Here is a 19,564-nt window from a genome sequence, read left to right on the forward strand (position 1 = left end):
TGTTGGATCTGTTGTGGATGTGTACTTCAACTTGTTTGAATTTGAGCACGAGACAGTTTGATACAATGCAGATACCCCAAGTGAGAGCACCCAAAGTCCTTGCCTTATTAGATTTTTTTTATTTATATATATATATATATATATATATATATCAACGTGTAGTTTTTAAATAACACACTTTTCTCTAACTGAAAAACAGTATTTTTATTGAACTCCTTGGCAGGCTGTAAAAGAAATGAGGAATTAGAACCAGCAGTGTTTAAACAGGACCTCATCCAAATTCTGAATGTTTCAAATAGTCACACAAGCTATACCAGCATGATGGAATAAACTAATCTAGACTTTAAAAGATACATCTGAGTGTGCTGTCTAATTTATTTCATTTAGGTCCTCCATGGGATTTTGGGAGTGTTTCCTCCAGATTGGTAGTAGAGATCACCTCCAATCAGCATCCAGGGCTGCCTACACTACGGTTTCATGCCATCTTTTGTACATAAATTGCTTCTACTTTTTCTTAGTCTTTGGTTTCCGTATTTTATAGGGGTTCGGTATAATCTTTTTCACTTTAAGAGGCTGAAGTACGCAGGATGGACATTCTGTAATGTCTGGAGAAATGTCTTCAATTTTCCGTTTTTGGCTTCTTGTCTTCTCTCCCTTTTCCACCTCCATTTGCCCTGCAGCTGTTCCCTCTCCCTCTCCTACCTGCCCCTCAACTGTTGCACCTGTTTCACTGCGAGGGCTTGGTATCCAGGCAACCTGCAGAGCAGGCACTCTGGGTACAATGGCATCCACAGTGTCGGAGAACGTCCCATCCTCGTTCCTGTCCCCTTGTCTGAATCCCAGTGCCAGGACGCACTTCAGTCCCAGCAGTCCCGCCACACTCTCACTGAGACGCGGAACCTGGCATGCCGCCACGCCCCGCGTCCGGCACAGCGCTATCAGGTGGTTCGTCATGTGCGGCGGTTTGACCGACTTGCACACGAGCACCAGCCGGAGCTGGTTCTTCTCCAGAGCCTTGGTGACCTCATTGATGCCGATGGCCAGCTGCCTCCTAGCGGCTACGTCAGTCCAGCCTTGCTCTCTGGGTTTAACAGGACATTCCGGTGTTACAGTGTCGAGGGTTATCTGTGGGGGCTCAGCTACCGAGTCATGTCCTGTAGGTGGGTTCTTATTTCTCTTTTTTCCCCACTGTCGAAACCCTTTCACCTCTTTCTTTTCCAGGCCAGTTGCTGACAGTTTGCTCTTCAGAGTGTCCAGGATGAAGTGTACATCATCACTCTGCAGTGGGCTCCATTGCAGTCTGTAGGGGGAGTTCAGGGACGTCTTAGCTGGGATCTGCTTCTTCCGCTCCTTTTTTGACACTTTGCCTGGAGTGGCCATCTTTATCTGGAGTGAAGAAAGGAGGAATTCACATGAACTGCTGACTCAACTCCCATGTTATCACATTTACCAGCAGGGTAGCATATAAATATAATATATTCTATTCTATTGCTCTAGTTCTGTGGGGTAGACTCCTTGAATGTTAATTCACAGTAGTGATTGAGGGATGATGCTGGGGTGGGGCTTAAACCCTGTTAGCACACTACAACCTTTGCCATAAAAACGAACACCAAAAAAACAAAAATTATCACTACAGCCTTTGGCTATGAGGGTAGATCTGGAATCAGATTACATCGTCAGATAAAGTAAAATACGGGCTCTGTACTGTGGTCCTCTAACCTGTATGTAAAGGTAGTAAGTTTGCCCTGTAACAATGTTTCCCCCTCTATCACTAGTACACATCACTTAGCTAGCTAGCTGGCTGACTAGTTATTCCGCGACAGACACATTTCCCAGCATGTCTATAGATATAGCGAGTAGTTTTAACAAGTTATCAAACAAACCTAAATTAAACATATCGAGCTGACAAACTGCCATAGTTGGTTATATACTCACAGCCGTCGGGTTTTTACCCCAATTCTATCAATTAAAAAAGCAGTTGTAGGTCAGTGCACACAACTAATGTGCTGTGTCCATGGGCGCAGCCATATTGTATGTCTGCGGTTGATGACGTTTCAACAGAGCCACGCCCTTCAAACCCGCATAGAGCTAATCTATTTGGCCGCGAGCAAAAGGCCACCAAACAATCTTCTAATATTATATTGACAATTTACTAAGAAAAACCAAAGCCACTTAATAATACTAGCTACAAACCATATGACCCATCAGAACCACTGGAAACCACGGGATGCTACCAAGCCTTCAGTCTCCCGAATCAGACCCTCAGATGCACAGACTTCTGAATTAACTGAGTCCAGCTGAGCTCCAGTAGGATGGCAACCTACCATCTCTCATCCTCCATGAATCACTGTTTCTACATCCAAATTACAAAATATAACACTGCCTCCAAATGCTAAACATGCCACACATTCAATCCAAGTCAATTGTCCCTATATTAGAATATTCATTAAGCTACACAATCAATTTTATACAGTATGATTTGGTCATGAAACGCGAACAATCCAATATTGACTTGCATTGATGCGAGTGTCCTTTTTAAATCTTATTTTATTTTAGCGTCCTTTACGCGCCGCGTCTCAGTATGTTTGGTCAGCCAATCAGCTGTCTATCCACCCACTGCGGTCCCGACTCCCGAGGCATTGACCGATATTTACTGTAAACTCCCAGTCTGTTACAGCTGCAGTCAGAGCTATTCACACAGCCGAGAGGACACTTTGGGCTAATACTACCTACAGTAGCCTACGGAGTTGAACTTTGCGAGATGTCTCTTCAGGTAGGCTATGTTTTCCCTGGCGGACACATCTTCTATCTGAGTGATGAGTCGATCAAGATAACGGGGTTAGGCCTACGTTTTTATAAGAGATGCGAATGGTCGACTGATGTGGTAGCTGGTGGTAGGTAGGCTTGTACATACGCATATAGACTACGTTTACCGTTATGTTCTTTATTTACTGAGTCATGCCTGTGTATTGCTTTAAATGCGTATGACATTTAGAGCTTGATTTGCTGGCCATCTCGGAATGATGCGCAAGGATGCTGATGTGTATTGGATAACAGCTGCCGTCATCAACAGAGGCCCTTGAGATCAAATATGAATGTTTCTACAGACTAAGTATGCAGTGCTGTCACGCTTCCAAGACCAATAATAGCTAGGCTACTGTAACCTATTAGAATTAAACATTGCATGTACTACGTATTATAATTAAGCAATAATGTTGTTTCTGTGCTGCTCCCACTATGTACACAGCACATTTTGCAGCGTTAAATCAACACTTAAAGAGTTCATTTTATCTACTATCTCAGAGTACATATGGTCCCACTCTACAGAGTGTAAAAAGTACTTTTGTTATAACACTTAAATGTAACACTACGAAAGTGTAAAAAAATAACGCTGCATTAAACTTGTCAGTGTTACTCAAATGTAACACTATGAGATAATGAACTCTGTGTTATTTCTGTTCAACACTAGTGTTGATCAAGAGTTAACTCCTATTAGTGTTAAACAAAAACATTGTTACACTGTTTTGGGTTTAAAGCCTAATTTGCATATTTCACATGGTGCCTTTTCTTTTTGAGGGAATGGTAGAGTTACCACACATGACTATATTTGTTAGTGACAGAGACATTGTTGTTGAATTATTTCATTTTAAAGGCCTGTGGCTTTCACCAAATAATTACCTAGCTGAATGTTATCATTAAAATTAAACTTGACAATACATTACACATATCATAAGGCCTTACTTTGATGGCCTCAATTTACCCTAACACAGTGGTGTTAAGAACCTCCTGGTTTACAGGCCACATTAGGTCTGCAAGTTACATTATGGTGGCTTGCAAAGTGATGTGTAGTTCTTATTGTAATCCAGCCAGAGTTAAGATATCCAACAGTTGGAATTTTTATTCACCCGCAACCTACATTCAGAATGACTGTCAGGGTTAGGAAACTTGATTAAAAAAAAGACAACCTAAACCATTTGAATAGGAACAACTATTTCAGTAACGGGGGGAAATAAATCTAACCAACTGATTGTATTAAAAACCTAGAGTCACAGGTCCAATATACAGGGGCTCCCGAGTGGCACTGCAGCTCAGTGCTAGAGGCGGCACTGGTTCGATTCCAGGTTGTATCACAACCAGCTGTGATTGGGAGTCCCATAGGGCGGTGCACAATTGGACCAGTGTCGTCCTGGTTTGGCTGGGGTAGGCCGTCAATGTAAATAAGAATTTGTTCTTAACTTGCCTAGTTAAATAAATACAGGTGTACCAAGCTTGTAGTGTCATACACAAGAAGACGTGAGACTGTAATCACTGCCAAAGGTGCTTCAACAAAGTACTGAGTAAAGGGTCTGAATACTTATGTAAATGTGATATCTGTTTTTAATTTTTTATAAATGTGCAAAAATGTCTAAAAACCTGTTTTCACTTTGTCATTATGGGGTATTGTGTGTAGATTGATTAAATAATTTCACCCCTCATCAATTTTAGAATAAGGCTGCAACGTAACAAAATGTGGAAAAATTGAAGGGGTCTGAATACTTTCCGAATGCACTGTACACACCTTTTTTTATTTTGGTTGTACATTTGATCTTCCTACAGTGTAAGTTGGCCCAAAACCAACCAGAAGAAAGTTGAAAGTTAAAACCAACCAGAAGAAAGTTGAAACAACCAGATGATTTTACAGTGTCAACCTTCTTCTGGTTGGTTTTGGGCCAACTTAACATTACACTGTAGTCAGATTGAATGTATGTACATTTTTGTTTTATTAAAACTGCATGTGGAACATAAATTAGTTTGGGGGTTTCCTTTCTGATTAGATGAATGTGCCCATTGTCCCATTTAGCCTTGCTGTTTTTTTTGATTGGAGATCTGTGTAAAGTAGATTATTCATGCAAACAAATTGGCATCGACAGGTCTAAATGGAATAAGGACCCACTGTTTGGCTGCTCAGTAGTGGGCAGTAATAGGCTGTAGTGCTGTAGATTAGGTTACATTCTGGAGTTTCTGTGCTGTATTGTTTTCCCATCTGTCCCTTTCCCTCCATTCTTCCATCTCTCCGTGCAGGCAGAGTTTGAGCGAGTAGCAGATGATGTGAAGAAGGTGAAGTCCAGACCTTCAGACCAGGAGCTGCTGGACATGTATGGTCTGTATAAGCAGGCCATATTTGGAGACATCAACATTGGTATGGAATTTTCTTTGTGCCATTTAAAACATGCTAATTGAAATACATCATTGTACAGAACATACACAAGTGAAAGGACCATTACAATTATATGGAGAGAATAACAATTATTTTAGCAAATTCTGGGTAGATAGGGCACTCATCTCCCAGATATCAGAACACTGCTTTCCAAAATGGCCATATCAGATACCCACACTAGTATTGGTAGGACAATAGAACATAAAGCCTAACCTTAAATCTGGTCTGGTTCCTCTTCATTTTTTAACCAGTCACCACTGATGTCCTAAATACTGTCCTCTCTTGTTCTCCACAGACAAGCCAAGCATGTTAGACATGAAGGGAAAAGCCAAGTGGGAGGCCTGGGATTCTAGGAAAGGTAAAATAAAAATATTTTGTCTTCTCTTAGAATGTAAAAAAGGAATCGCCTCCACACTAGCCCTCCATCCTATACCCTTGTTTCAGTCTTTGGAACATTTTAATAAATGATGAACATTTAGTGAACAGAATGCTACAGCAAGATAACCCCCCATCTAGAGATTGTACTTGACATTGAAGGCTGCAATCACAATTCACCAACACTTTTAACTGAATGTACACGGGTGCGTTGCTCTAATTTGAATGTGTGTTACCAGACTTACAGTGTTAAGAATCCAAGATGGTAGCCAATAAGTCTGTCCGTTTGTATGTGTGATCCTTGCGAGCAGAGTTTTAAGAGTTTTTATGTTTTAATGACCCTGGTCCTGTTTACAGAAGCAAATACTTTTTATGTGAAGGTGGATGCTGTATATAACAACTATTATTTGTATATCTCAGTCTCTATTTTACGACATTTATTTATACAAAGATTTCGGATAGAAAATGCCTTTGTTTTTTATTACACCTTTCTGGAGTTGGAGCTCTCCGTGTCAAGAGTGTCTGTCTGCGCGCAAGGCCTGCTACGCGTCCACAGGTGCGCATTGACGACTAGGAGCGGAGAAGCGGTTATCGGATTGGAAAATCTGATGCACCGTGGGCATTGGGAAAATCTACCTTGTTATACAACGTCTACTGGTCGTTGCACACCTGTTCTGAAATACCTCTAAAAACTGGCATTATGTATCTGTTACTGTGCCTGCACTTTACTCAATGCCATCCTGGATTAAATAGGCTGAATGGTCAATCGGTGGGTGAATTATCTTCGCTTTATGCCCTACAATTTTAAAGCACTATGATTTTAAAAACAGAGCAGGTTTGGGCCTCTTGCATGTTAATGTCAGAAGAATATATACATTTTTTAAATAGACATGATTAGAATATGGGCCAAAACGACAAATGCAGACGTAATGGTTTTATCAGAAACTTGGCTAAAGACATCTGTGTCAAATAACTGGATTTTTATTGATGGGTACACGTTTTTGTTTTTTTAGAACGGATCGGATTAGTAAAGAGCGAGGAATTTATGTTAAATCCGAGTTTAACACCTCTGAAATTCTCTCGATTACCATAGCCAAACATTTTGAATTGCTTGCGGTTAAAGTGAACATATATATAAGGACTCCCACGTCACCGTCGTCGGCTGCTACAGACCGCCCTCGGCTTCGGGAGTCGCACTAAACTCTCTTTCTGATGTCCTGCACAAGCTAAATGACCCGGAATTCCTTATTTGAGAATATTTGAACTGGGACATGCTTACATCTGTATCTGACTATTTTAAAGAACTGTGTGACTCTCTGAATCTCGCTCAATTAATTAATGCGCCTACAAGACCGAATCCCAGAGCACCTAACAAATCAACGCTATTGGACACTATTCTAACGAATACCCCTCACAAATACACATCGACTGGGATACTCTGTAATGATGTCAGTGATCACTGTGCAATTGCTTGTTAGAAATACAAAAGTGACCAAACCCCGTTATATTTTTAAAATACATTTTAGACAGTTTGATGAGCAAGCGTTCTTACATGATCTGTACCATAATATTGACAGTAAATCTGATTCCCGATGTTGACACTGCCTGGGACTATTTTTATATGAGATTTGTGATAAGCATACCCCTGTGAAGAAATGTGGAAGGAACAGTCCCTGGTTTTCAGATAACTTGGCAGAATTAATTAGAAAGAGAGATCTCTTGGGCTCAAATTAGACATACAAATGCTTCTGTTGACTGGGCCTCCCTCAGAGCGCTAAGAAACAAATGCCCAGGATTGATCAGGAAGTCCGAATCAGATTACTATTTAGATGCAGTCACAAAGAACCTAAACAACCCTACCTAGTTCTGGAAGCTAATCAAATCAGTGTCAGGTTCTAATGTATCCCCTGGCCTTCCTGACCATTTTATGATGGATTCTTGAAACATTTTAACTTTGAGCCTGTTCGTTATACTGAGGTCTATAAAGCACTAAAGGCTATAGACACTAAAACGTCTGCAGGTCCAGACAACCTGGACCCCTACCTCTTAAAGATAGCAGCTGGTATTATTACTGAACCTGTGGCTCACATTTTCAACTTGAGTCTCTTGAACAATTCCATACCCAGCATTTGGAAATCAGCTTATGTCCTGCTAAAGGGTGGAGATCCCTCAGATGCCAATAACTATCGTCCTATCTCTAAACTCCCTAACCTGGCCAATGTCTATGAATCCCTAGTGAACTCGCAGCTCTTTTTTTCTTTTTTTTTCAATCAAAGGTCTTTGATTCAGTTGACCATAAATTATTGCTAGCTAGACTCAGAAACATTGGTCTCAGTAAAGGGGCAGTATATTGGTTTAGGAACTATCTTTCTGACAGAACAAAAGGTGTATATACAGACAATCACAAGTCTAGCTTTCTTGAGATTAATAGAGGTGTGGCCCAGGGTTCCATTTTAGCTCCTGTGTTCTCAATTTTTATTAATGATTTGGGAAATGGGATGCAACCAGCAAAGTTACATCTATATGCAGATGATACAGTCATATATTCACGTGCTCCTTCTCTGGTTCAGGCTGTTGAAGAGCTCCAGACTGCTTTCAGTCACAGCAGGCCTCCCTTTATAGCCTCAAACTGGTCTTGAATATACAAAAAACTAAATTCATGACCTTTACCAGAGCTAGAACTCGGCCAGAGAAGGTTAGCATTGTCACATCTGGTGGCTTATCCATTGAAAAGTGTCTTCCTACAAATAAATAGGTATTTGGTTGGATGGATGACAAGTTGTCCTTTAAAGTTCATGTGGATAATCTTGTGACAAAGCTTAAATTGAAATTGGGTTTTTATATTAGTAATAAGGCTTGCTTCCCACTTATGGCTAGAAAGAAGCTTTTTCAGGCCACTTTTCTCTCTGTAATTGATTATGGTGACTTGTTTTATATGCTCACAACCTCCTCCATCTTACAGAGACTGGACTCTGTTTATCATGCATCCTTGGGCTTTATTACAAATGCCAAGTCACTCACCCACCATTGCACATTGTACCAAATGGTGGGTTGGACCTCACTTTATATGCGCAGAAATATCCATTTGTATGTGTTCATCTACAAAGCCCTTTTGGGTAAACTCCCTCTTTACCTCTGTAGTCTGGTCTCCTTCACCACCAACAGTTACCATTCCCGGTCTGCTAGGTGGTTGCTACTTAAAGTCCCCAGGACATTCACAGTATTAGGCAAGACTGCCTTCTCTTTTTGTGCACCAGATGCATAGAATAATTTACAATCCATGCTTCATCTAGATATGTTAGTGCCACTGAATGAATTTAAAATATTGATGGGAGACTCCGTTACGGAGGAGTGTAAAGTGCTTTTTTTAGTCTGGATCATGTTGTTGTATTGTTGTATGTTTTAATTCTGTAGTGTATTGATTGTTGCTGCCTTCTTGGCCAGGTCTCCCTTGAAAAAGAGACTGGGTCTCAATGGGCTTTTCCTGGTTAAATTAAAAAATATAAATGTTGTATTTGTGTTCTTATTTTCTAGGTATGTCCAAGGAGGATGCCATGACAGCTTACATTTCACTTGCTAAGGAGATCATCAGCAAATACTAATATGATGATGAAGTCGTATCCAGGGTGTGACTAGAAATGGTTATTATGAGGAGAGCTGTATCTCATTCAGCCACAAGCCATAGGTTATGAGAAGTTACTGCACTAGGAACATGATCATTTTTTTCTCCTTAGATTGATCTTTCTTGACTTTTAAAATGTGGAGTTTTTTTTATTTGATATCAACCCCTGTGCACTTTTGGGATGTTGAATTTATGATTTAATAAAACATTGTTTTAAATTACGCTCAGTCTATTTTATTTGTAGATCTATGATGATAAATGAGGGAAATATTCTGTATTTTATATGTTCCTGTCTTCTTACCTCTAAAGATGACACACACTATTGAGATATCAACACTGCGTGATTCATTAACAATGCAAAAGCTCACTAAGCATGAAAACATAATGAACGGTGTTTCCCATAACATTATTTTATCAAATAATGAGTTTTTAAAAGGGTAGCTCTCTCTCACTTACTCAGACAAGTAATGTCCCCACCACCCCCTATAGCTCTGCGGCCCTCCTTATAAGTATCTCTGCTATTAAGCCCTGTTGGCCACCACAATAATTGCAGGGCTAGTTTGCAGCCTAGGTTGAAAAGCTAGGAGCTTAAATTTACATGGTTGCCTGGAAATCACATTTCTGGAACAGACTTGTGCCTCACTTCCTGTTTATGTGCCTTTGTAGCAGAGACGGTATGGAAATTCCATTCCTCCATTATCTCTGTTGTAGCTAGCTGGTATGCAATGAAATGGCGCTTGCTACTGAAGTTTAGTTAGCCCAATTTTTTTCTATGGCTTAAAGCTAGCTATGTTATATAAGTTTTTTCTACTTCTTTATTATGTATGTAAACACATTGGTCGACAAGACGGAGCCATGAAGGTCAGACAGCATGGTTGTTCAGGAGAGGATTTTAAAACCGACACTGTTGATTGGCAGTAACCGTACCACTGAACAACGTTAGCAAGTAAGTTAGCGAGCTAGCTAAGTGTGCTGAGACTTGCGTTACATCGACGGACTTCCATCGCCTGTTCCAATACGGTTCGTGACTGCACTGTAAAAACTTGCCATAACAAACACAAGGACTGGGTCAAATATAATGTTTCACCAACTTCCATTGAGAGATCCGACCGATTGAGACTATGGCAAGTTGCCCTGAACATTGACGCCAATACTCCGACTGACGACCTCAGAAAGTTACTAGTATGCTCAGAACATTTTTCCAGGGGACTATTATGAGAGAATGGAAATGTCAAGCAGTAAGATTAAAAGTTATGTCCCATCAGTAGGCATTCTATGCACGACATGTAGGCAAGCCATATAAACGGACATATGTTTTCTAATTCTTTATTATTGTGTTAAGAGGGAGCCATCGAGGACAGACGTCATGGTTGGTCGGGAAAGGGTGTTAACACAGTCACTGTTGATAGGCCAGACGCCAGGCAGCAGTGCCACTGAAGAATGTTGTCTGTGCATTGAGGAGGACCAGTGCGTAAACATTCAGCCCAGAAGCTCAGATGAGTTAACCTGTTCTCCGTGGTTTAAGAGGTTATGATGATGCTGCTGTATGAGATGGGTTTCAGCATGCATATGAATCAAACACACTTCATCATGTAGCCAATAACACTGATCTCTGTTTTCTTTTGATTAGGTGAGTGAAGTGTCAATGGGCCTGCCGCGTGAATACAAAGATGACAGTAGTTTTCTGAGGACGGAGAGGAACGGGTCTGTGAAGCAGGAGACTAGAAGTGTTGCCTCCTACAGCGAGGAAGAGAAGAAGCTGTTGGCTGCCATGGTGTTTGAGAAGGGGGAACTGGAGCTGACTGGCTCTCTGGTGATGGAGGTGACTGAGGATCTACAGTACAGTGATGCACTGCACCCAACAGGGAGGAAAGGGCTCTGTACCTAGAGGAGGAGAAAGGAGATGAGAGACAGACAGATGAAGGGACTGCCCATCAGAGAGGAGCAGCAGGCTAATGCTGAGTGGGAACCCTCATTGGAGCCGGAGGTGACTTTAGATTCTGTGAGCGAGCGAGAGATGGAGCACAAGAGACGAAGCGAGCGAGAGATGGAGCGCAAGAGACGGAGCGAGCGAGCCAGCCTACACTCCATGCCGACACAAGAAGCTGTGTGTGTGATGGCCAGCCTGGGGAGCCTGTTGGGTTTGACAAACTCTGCATGCGGTTCCACGACCTCGACAGTTATGAGGAGCACGTCCGTCGAGAGCACTCCAAACGCTCACGGCCTCTCTGTCCAGACTGTGGCATCCTCATCTCAACGTTACTCAGTGTGGAGCACCAGTGTGAACAAGTTCAAGCTGTTCTGTCTGTGGGAAGCGCTGCATGGATGAAGCTGGCCTCAAGCATCACCAGAGGCTTCACCATCAAGAGCATGTCTACTCCTTGAAAGTTCTGCCTCAAGCACTTCAAGGCCAGGGAAGACAAGCAGACCCACGAGAAGGATGACCACCAGGTCAAAAAGTTGCACTATAGGTGCTCCAAATGCCCCTGGGGATTTTACAACATATTGAAACGGAACTGCCATTTCAGAGAGCATGAGTCCAAGAGACATTTGTAACACGTGCTACAAGGAAATCCCCCAACTTAGCAAGCTTGAGAAGCACGAGCTGAGCCACAGTGACAACAAATCCTTCAGGTAGGTGTTTTATACTGCATACTCTGTTAGTTTGATACTGAACACATCTCCCTATGTTTTTTTTGTTTGTTTGTATTATCAGCTGAAAGTGGACTGCAAAGTGTTAATGTTTTCCATTACGTTCTGCTCCTGCTAGGTGTCAGGTGTGCCAGCGTTCCTTTGCCCAGGCCAGCCAGCTGAAGTCCCACCTGCACGTCCACACTGGGGAGAGGCCCTTCAAATGCCAGCGCTGCGTCAAGAGCTTTGACCACAACGTCAGCCTCAAGAACCTCGTCACACGCTATCACCAAGGGGAGAGTGGGGAGGGAGGGAGGTGCGAGAGTGGAGGAGCAGGCGACAGTGGAACTATGAACCTGAGGAGGAGGAGCGTCTGAATGAGAGTGATTCTGACTTTGACCTGGAGGAAGAGGAGAAGACAGTGAGTAAAGGGAAAGGTAGTGGAGGAGGGGGGCACTGGTAGAAGCCTCGAGGAGAGATACAGTGGGGCAAAAAAGTATTTAGTCAGCCACCAATTGTGCAAGTTCTCCCACTTAAAAAGATGAGAGAGGCCTGTAATTTTCATCATAGGTAAACTATGACAGACAAAATGAGAAAAAAAATCCAGAAAATCACATTGTAGGATTTTTAATGAATTTATTTGCAAATTATGGTGGAAAATAAGTATTTGGTCAATAACAAAAGTTTCTCAATACTTTGTTATATACCCTTTGTTGGCAATGACAGAGGTCAAATGTTTTCTGTAAGTCTTCACAAGGTTTTCACACACTGTTGCTGGTATTTTGGCCCATTCCTCCATGCAGATCTCCTCTAGAGTAGTGATGTTATGGGGCTGTTGCTGGGCAACACAGACTTTCAACTCCCTCCAAAGATTTTCTATGGGGTTGAGATCTGGAGACTGGCTAGGCCACTCCAGGACCTTGAAATGCTTCTTACGAAGCCACTCCTTCGTTGCCCGGGCGGTGTGTTTGGGATCATTGTTATGCTGAAAGACCCAGCCACGTTTCATCTTCAATGCCCTTGCTGATGGAAGGTTTTCACTCAAAATCTCACAATACATGGCCCCATTCATTCTTTCCTTTACATTGATCAGTCGTCCTGGTCCCTTTGCAGAAAAACAGCCCCAAAGCATGTTTCCACCCCCATGCTTCACAGTAGGTATGGTGTTCTTTGGATGCAACTCAGCATTCTTTGTCCTCCAAACACGACGAGTTGAGTTTTTACCAAAAAGTTATTTTGGTTTCATCTGACCATATGACATTCTCCCAATCTTCTTCTGGATCATCCAAATGCTCTCTAGCAAACTTCAGATGGGCCTGGACATGTACTGGCTTAAGCAAGGGGACACGTCTGGCACTGCAGGATTTGAGTCCCTGGCGGCGTAGTGTGTTACTGATGGTAGGCTTTGTTACTTTGGTCCCAGCTGTCTGCAGGTCATTCACTAGGTCCCCCTGTGTGGTTCTGGGATTTTTGCTCACCGTTCTTGTGATCATTTTGACCCCACGGGGTGAGATCTTGCGTGGAGCCCCAGATTGAGGGAGATTATCAGTGGTCTTGTATGTCTTTCATTTCCTAATAATTGCTCCAACAGTTGATTTCTTCAAACCAAGCTGCTTACCTATTGCAGATTCAGTCTTCCCAGCCTGGTGCAGGTCTACAATTTTGTTTCTGGTGTCCTTTGACAGCTCTTTGGTCTTGGCCATAGTGGAGTTTGGAGTGTGACTGTTTGAGGTTGTGGACAGGTGTCTTTTATACTGATAACAAGTTCAAAGAGGTGCCTTTAATACAGGTAACGAGTGGAGGACAGAGGAAACCCTTAAAGAAGAAGTTGCAGGTCTGTGAGAGCCAGAAATCTTGCTTGTTTGTAGGTGACCAAATACTTATTTTCCACCATCATTTGCAAATAAATTCATTAACAATCCGACAATGTGATTTTCTGGATTTTTTTTCTCATTTTGTCTGTCATAGTTGAAGTATACCTATGAGGAAAATTACAGGCCTCTCATCTTTTTAAGTGGGAGAACTTGCACAATTGGTGGCTGACTAAATACTTTTTTGCCCCACTGTAAGATATGCTGATGACGTTCTGTTATTCCTTAAAGACCCAGGCTCAAGTGTACCTAGATTGATGGATGTTTTACCCTGAATATGTTCCAAATGTTTGTATGTGCTTAACGTACACAAGACCCAAGTCCTAGTATATATATTATACCCCACAGGAAGAGCTGAAGAGTAGGTATAACTTCCACTAGACCTCTTCATCCATTAAATATCTGGGAGTAAATTCACCAAAAGATATACCCAAACTTTATTGCATGAATTATGATCACATTAACAATAAAATATATTTTGACCTAGACAGGTGGAATTCACTTCCCTTAGATCTTAGTAGTAGAATTTAAACAATCAAAATGAACATCCTGCCAAGGTTACTGTATTTGTTCCAATCACTGCCCATAGAAATCCCTCCTAAACAGTTTAGGGAATGGGATAAATGGATATCAAGGTTTATCTGGAACAGTAAGAGACCAAGAACTAGATATACAACATTACAGTTACCAAGAAACTGTGGGGGTGTGGCCTTACCAAACCGAAAAGATTATTATGTGTCAGACCGATTGAGACCTCTGGTGTGTTGGTGCAATTCAGAATACGAATCCAAATGGAAAGACATCAAGACTACTTTGACAGAGATATCCATACAGTCAGTTTTGGGAAATAAGGACATGGTAAAATAAATAGACAATAGACAAAATCAGTGGATTAATTTATCTCTGAAGACATGGTTTAGGGTAGTTAAGCAAAATAATTTAGACAGAGAGATCAAACTGCTGAGTTGGCCCGCATACTTATCCCTGCAACTCAGGACAGCAGATTTAAACAATGGACGCAGAAAGGCATCACACCATTCAGTACAATTATAAGAAAGGGGAACCTAGATAACTTCCAGGACCTAAGTAAAAAACATGGCTTGGATAAACAAGATTTTTACAGATACCTACAAGTTCGACACTATTTCTTAAGGGAGATAAAAGTGACTGACCCTCGAGCACCTCCAAAATTAATCCAAGTATTCACTAACGCATACAACTTGGGGAGTAACAAAAAAACTATTTCAAATCTCTACTTGGGTATTCAATCCTCAAAGAAACATTCTATAAACTATATTAAAAATAAATGGGAGGAGGAACTTAACATTGAAGTAACTGATGAAATATGGTTGAATATATTAGAGACTCAACAAAGCTCCACCAACTTGAGGTCATGGAGAGAATTCTGTTGGAAGAATGTTATACGTTTGTTCATAACACCTAAACTGAAATTAAAACAGACGGGCTCACTACACCCTTGTTGGAGAGAATGCGGCCTATTGAGGGCGGAACACTCATCTTTTGGACTTGCCCTGCAATCGAGAGAATAGGGAGAAATAAGATCTAACATTGGAAAAATAATGTGATTTGACATAGAATAAACATTAATTTCTTTGTACATGGGTGAAATACCTGATAACTTACATCATAGAGAAAAGTACCTCTTGAAGGTCCTACTGGCAGCCAGTAAAAAGGCTATCATTACGAAATGGCTACAAAAAGACCCTCCCACAGTGACACAATGGATAGACATTGTAGAAGAAATACACCACATGGAGCGTATGACCTTTGCTTTAAGAACTCAACAGGAGAGAGGTCAAGAATACTGGGTTTCGTACTTGGAAAAGGTCTAATTCAAAGATGTCAATGTAACTAATATGATGATATGATGATGAAGGTATGAAGTGCACTGTAACTGCCAGATATTTGTTTTTGTAAAAGAAAATGTGACTTTATTTGTACTCTCTTTGTGTTCCTACAATAAAAACAAAGTATAAAATAAAAATAAAAAAAAATACAGTGTACACATTGTTAATGTTGTAAATGACTTTTGTAGCTGGAAACGGTTGATAATCCAAGTTTATCCTTTTAAAAGACTAGTTGATCATGAGAAAACCCTTCTGCAATTCTGTTAGCACAGTTGAAAACTGTTGTCCTAACTAAAGAAGGAATAAAACTGGCCTTCTTTAAAACCCCAAACAGCAAGCAATGCAGATGTAAAAGCACAGTGGCTAGGAAAAACTCAGGCAGGAACCTAGGAAGAAACCTAGAGAGGAACTAGGCTCTGAGGGGTGGCCATTCCTCTTCTGGCTGTGCCGGGTGGAGATTATAACAGTACATGGCCAAGATGTTCAAACGTTCATAGATGACCAGCATGGTCAAATAATAATAATCCCAGTGGTTGTAGAGGGTGCAACAGGTCAACACCTCAGGAGTAAATGTCAGTTGGATTTTCATAGCCGATCATTCAGAGTTAGAGACAGCAGGTACAGTAGAGAGAGAGTCGAAAACAGCAGGTACGGGACAAGGTAGCGCGTCCGGTGAACAGGTCAGTGTTCCATAGCCGCAGGTAGAACAGTTGAAACTGGAGCAGCAGCACGATCAGGTGGATTGGGAACAGCAAGGAGTCATCAGGCCAGGTAGTCCTGAGGCTTATGTAGTATCTTACTTTGAGGAGATGGTGATTAGGTCTAAATATGTGTTTGGCATTTGGTCTTTTGAATTCAATGTTTGTTTTTAACTGTAATTTCCCGAAAGTCAGACTTTTCCCACACACCAACACATTTTATTCTGTACATTTTATTTAGAAAATGTGCCTAAAGTGTATTTTACAGCTAGAAAGATAAAAAAGTATTTATCCACAATCTGCTCCGAGTAAATCCTGTCCTGGAGTGTCATAACAAAATTAAACTAAAATATTTAGGCTGACTTAATCCAGTGTCCAGAAAAATGAGTTTAAGGGATATGCAAATATGTACAGTTTTATGAGATTGCCTCATTTGCATATTTTAATACAATATTTCAGATTTATTTATACAAAAAAAGTATGTGCCTACATTCAACTTAAAGTGGGGAAAATCCCTATTGGGGTGTGGTGCCTGGCTCTCAAACTAAATACAGTGGGGAGAACAAGTATTTGATGCAAATGAATTACTTAAAAATCATACAATGTGATTTTCTGGATTTTTGTTTTAGATTCCGTCTCTCACATTTGAAGTGTACCTATGATAAAAATTACAGACCTCTGCTTTGTAAGTAGGAAAACCTGCAAAATATCAAGTACTTGTTCTCCCCACTGTATGTATATGAGCAGTAAAAGACAATGTAGTATCAGTAGACAAACATTGAACCTGAACTAATAAGTTACTGTTCTCTCTTTTCAGCTATGCGACAGCCTCAAATTATACTCATGTGTAAGGGTCTGCAGCGAATCACAGCCAGCCACCAGAGAGAATCAAATGTAACCACAAGACATGTGACAGAGTTGATGGACACCTTATGTTCATCAATGGACAGAAAGTTCCACAGAATGGAATATAATCACGTGCTATCAGAAACCCCTGCACTTGACCCCAGGTTTAAGAAGTTAGCCTTCAGAAATGCCAGAGCGATTGATGCGGCTCTTCAAAGAATAACCTCAGCAGCAGGGAGGGACAGCCCCAGCAGTCAGCTGGCTCAGGCACCAGGGCAACAGGAAGAAGAGGAATCAGATGGAGCAGAAGCACCAGCAGTAGTGCCACAAACGTCTGCTGTTTGGATGCTGTTTGACGAGAGAGTAACTGGGGATGCAGCACGAAGGAATCCCTCAGCAGATGCCATAATGGAGGTCCGGTCATATATGGAGGAGCCCCTCCTCCAAAGATGTGCAGATCTTCTGAGCTGGTGGAAAAACAAGGCCTCTGTCTACCCACGGCTATCTAAAGTCATGACAGGGAGACTCTGCATATAGTGGCCACATCCGTTCCCTCTGAGAAGGTCTTCTCAAAAACGGGACAAATAATTACTGAGAGAAGAAACCGCATCAGACCCTCGAAAGTGAGGCAGTTTTCTGAATGCAAATCGCTCATAAAAGCTAAATATGGTGCTGCTGGTTATAACATGCCAATAAAGAAGAGAGAGAAAAGAGGGACCAGTTTAATGTTTTAAATGGGATGCTGCAGTTTTAGACATTGTTATTTATTTTTCTTTGACATGGTGCAATATTCTAATATGCTGTTCAGATTGTATTCTTTTTGAATGGTTAGATTAATATGCACTTTGTTTATATATATTAAAAAGTTATACTTTAAATGCAAATGTTTAATATAATTATTTTTCATAACAAACCAATGCATTTTTAAATAGATTGTGGTTAAGGTAGAGTGAATTCATTTAATAATTTAATTAGAACTGTTTTAACACCAATCATAGTCAAACTATCGTAAATGGTTTGACTTGAAAAACTTTTAAAGAGCCGTTTGGGAGCTTAAAGAGCAGGCTCTTTTTGGTGAGCCGAGCCAAAAAGAGCCGGAATGCCCATCGATAGAGGTTTGGGTATGGTGTTTAGTGACTAAATTCTTCTTATTCTTCTGTGGGTTTTATGGCAGACTACAACCCAAAAATATGTATTACCGCCACCAACTGGACAGGGTTGAGAAAAACAAGGTAAAAATACTACCCATAAGTGATAGGAAAAACTAACTTAATCCACCCCAAAATAAAACAATGAAAAAAACATTGACAAAACCAATATCCCTTCCTTCGAATCTGAATATCTCCCTTCTCAGGCTGGATGACCTGAGAGGGAAGTAAGGCTTGTGACAATACTCCATGCAACTCCCCCACGAGAAGTCTCCACCGCAACGACAGTGATATCTATTTTCCTGGACTTCCTCTCCACCTTGGCTGTGCCATTAATCAACATTGGCTATAAAGGCCACAAAGTCCACCTTCTTAACCTTTAACATATCTGGATCCTGCTGTTGAAAGGAAACCCCTGCAGCCTTCATTGAAGGCCTATCCACCACCATGGACTCTTCAGGAGCACCATTCGAACCCTCAAACCTTTTAACAGCCTTATATGCCCTGACTTCAGACACCTCATTTTCTTTCACCCTTGTTGGGCATTCCATGGTTCCCACCACAATTGCAACATGAGTAACTAACTGTGCTGCTAGCAACAATTTTATTGTTTTTTTGCCAACCTTTACTGACTGACACCTGTCATATTCAACGGGTGTTGTGCCTTTGTAAATTCATTAGTTATTCGCCACTCTGGCACACTCAAACGAGAGTGCTCAAAATGTATTTATGAACTCCATAATCACAAATGATGTACATGAGACTTAGTGAGTCTGGCTTTAAGCTTTAAAATACAACAACTTGCCTAGCTAACAGGTAAATGTTTGTTTTAGACTGTTTTAGACTATAATTCAAATTCTATTTTCAAGGCTTCAAATGTTGTCACAGAAAATATTTATGTTATTTTCAACAACCAATGAGCAACTTTGCTGGAAATCCAGTTGCATATAGAGCGAGCCAGCTTGTAGTCCTTAAAAACAGAAATTAGTTAGCATTTTCTGTCTTTGCTTTGTTGGCCATTTCTAATAGGGAAAGAATGGCTTTTTTGAATATACCCCGAAATGTTGGATTAGGAGATCTAATATGTTGTATTCTATGAGATAATATCAGTCAGTTAATGTGACCTTTATTAATTATGAAGCCTTTATGTGCTTGTTTTGAGATATATATATTTATTATTATAATAATTTGTTTAGTACTAATAAACAGTTACAACCCATTGCGCATTAAATGTGTAACGCAGCCTTAAAATTATGCTGTTTCTGTAATCTGTATGGTGCCTTGATCATCACTGATCACAGTTTGTGT

General features: G+C 40.9%; 3 protein-coding genes across 4 annotated transcripts; 2 read left to right on the top strand and 1 right to left on the bottom strand.

Moving 5' to 3' along the window:
• Window positions 1–143: 143 nt before the first annotated feature.
• LOC139420575 (ribonuclease P protein subunit p38-like) lies at window positions 144–2,035 on the bottom strand. Its single transcript, XM_071170763.1, has 2 exons — window positions 1,936–2,035; window positions 144–1,386 (listed from the first exon to the last, which is right to left on the bottom strand). Exon 2 carries the CDS (start codon window positions 1,378–1,380, stop codon window positions 505–507), a length of 876 nt encoding a protein of 291 aa, XP_071026864.1. The 5' UTR covers window positions 1,381–1,386; window positions 1,936–2,035; the 3' UTR covers window positions 144–504.
• A 596-nt stretch (window positions 2,036–2,631) lies between these two features.
• On the top strand, window positions 2,632–9,410 carry LOC139420586 (acyl-CoA-binding domain-containing protein 7-like). Its single transcript, XM_071170776.1, has 4 exons — window positions 2,632–2,773; window positions 5,062–5,179; window positions 5,493–5,555; window positions 9,107–9,410. The coding sequence occupies exons 1-4, from the start codon at window positions 2,762–2,764 to the stop codon at window positions 9,172–9,174; spliced, it is 261 nt and encodes an 86-aa protein (XP_071026877.1). The 5' UTR covers window positions 2,632–2,761; the 3' UTR covers window positions 9,175–9,410.
• A 471-nt stretch (window positions 9,411–9,881) lies between these two features.
• On the top strand, window positions 9,882–17,992 carry LOC139379083 (gastrula zinc finger protein XlCGF49.1-like). 2 transcript variants are annotated; one of them, XM_071121874.1, is made up of 4 exons: window positions 9,882–10,140; window positions 10,537–11,828; window positions 11,965–12,246; window positions 17,080–17,992. In XM_071121874.1, the coding sequence occupies exons 2-3, from the start codon at window positions 11,728–11,730 to the stop codon at window positions 12,200–12,202; spliced, it is 339 nt and encodes a 112-aa protein (XP_070977975.1). In that variant the 5' UTR covers window positions 9,882–10,140; window positions 10,537–11,727; the 3' UTR covers window positions 12,203–12,246; window positions 17,080–17,992. The 2 variants fall into 2 exon arrangements, with proteins under 2 accessions (XP_070977975.1, XP_070977985.1); XM_071121884.1 differs by lacking the exons at window positions 9,882–10,140; window positions 17,080–17,992 and having other exon boundaries at window positions 10,825–11,828; window positions 11,965–15,711.
• The last annotated feature ends 1,572 nt before the right edge of the window (window positions 17,993–19,564 follow it).

Source organism: Oncorhynchus clarkii, chromosome 2 (genome assembly GCF_045791955.1).
Source record: "Oncorhynchus clarkii lewisi isolate Uvic-CL-2024 chromosome 2, UVic_Ocla_1.0, whole genome shotgun sequence".
NCBI lineage: Eukaryota > Metazoa > Chordata > Actinopteri > Salmoniformes > Salmonidae > Oncorhynchus > Oncorhynchus clarkii.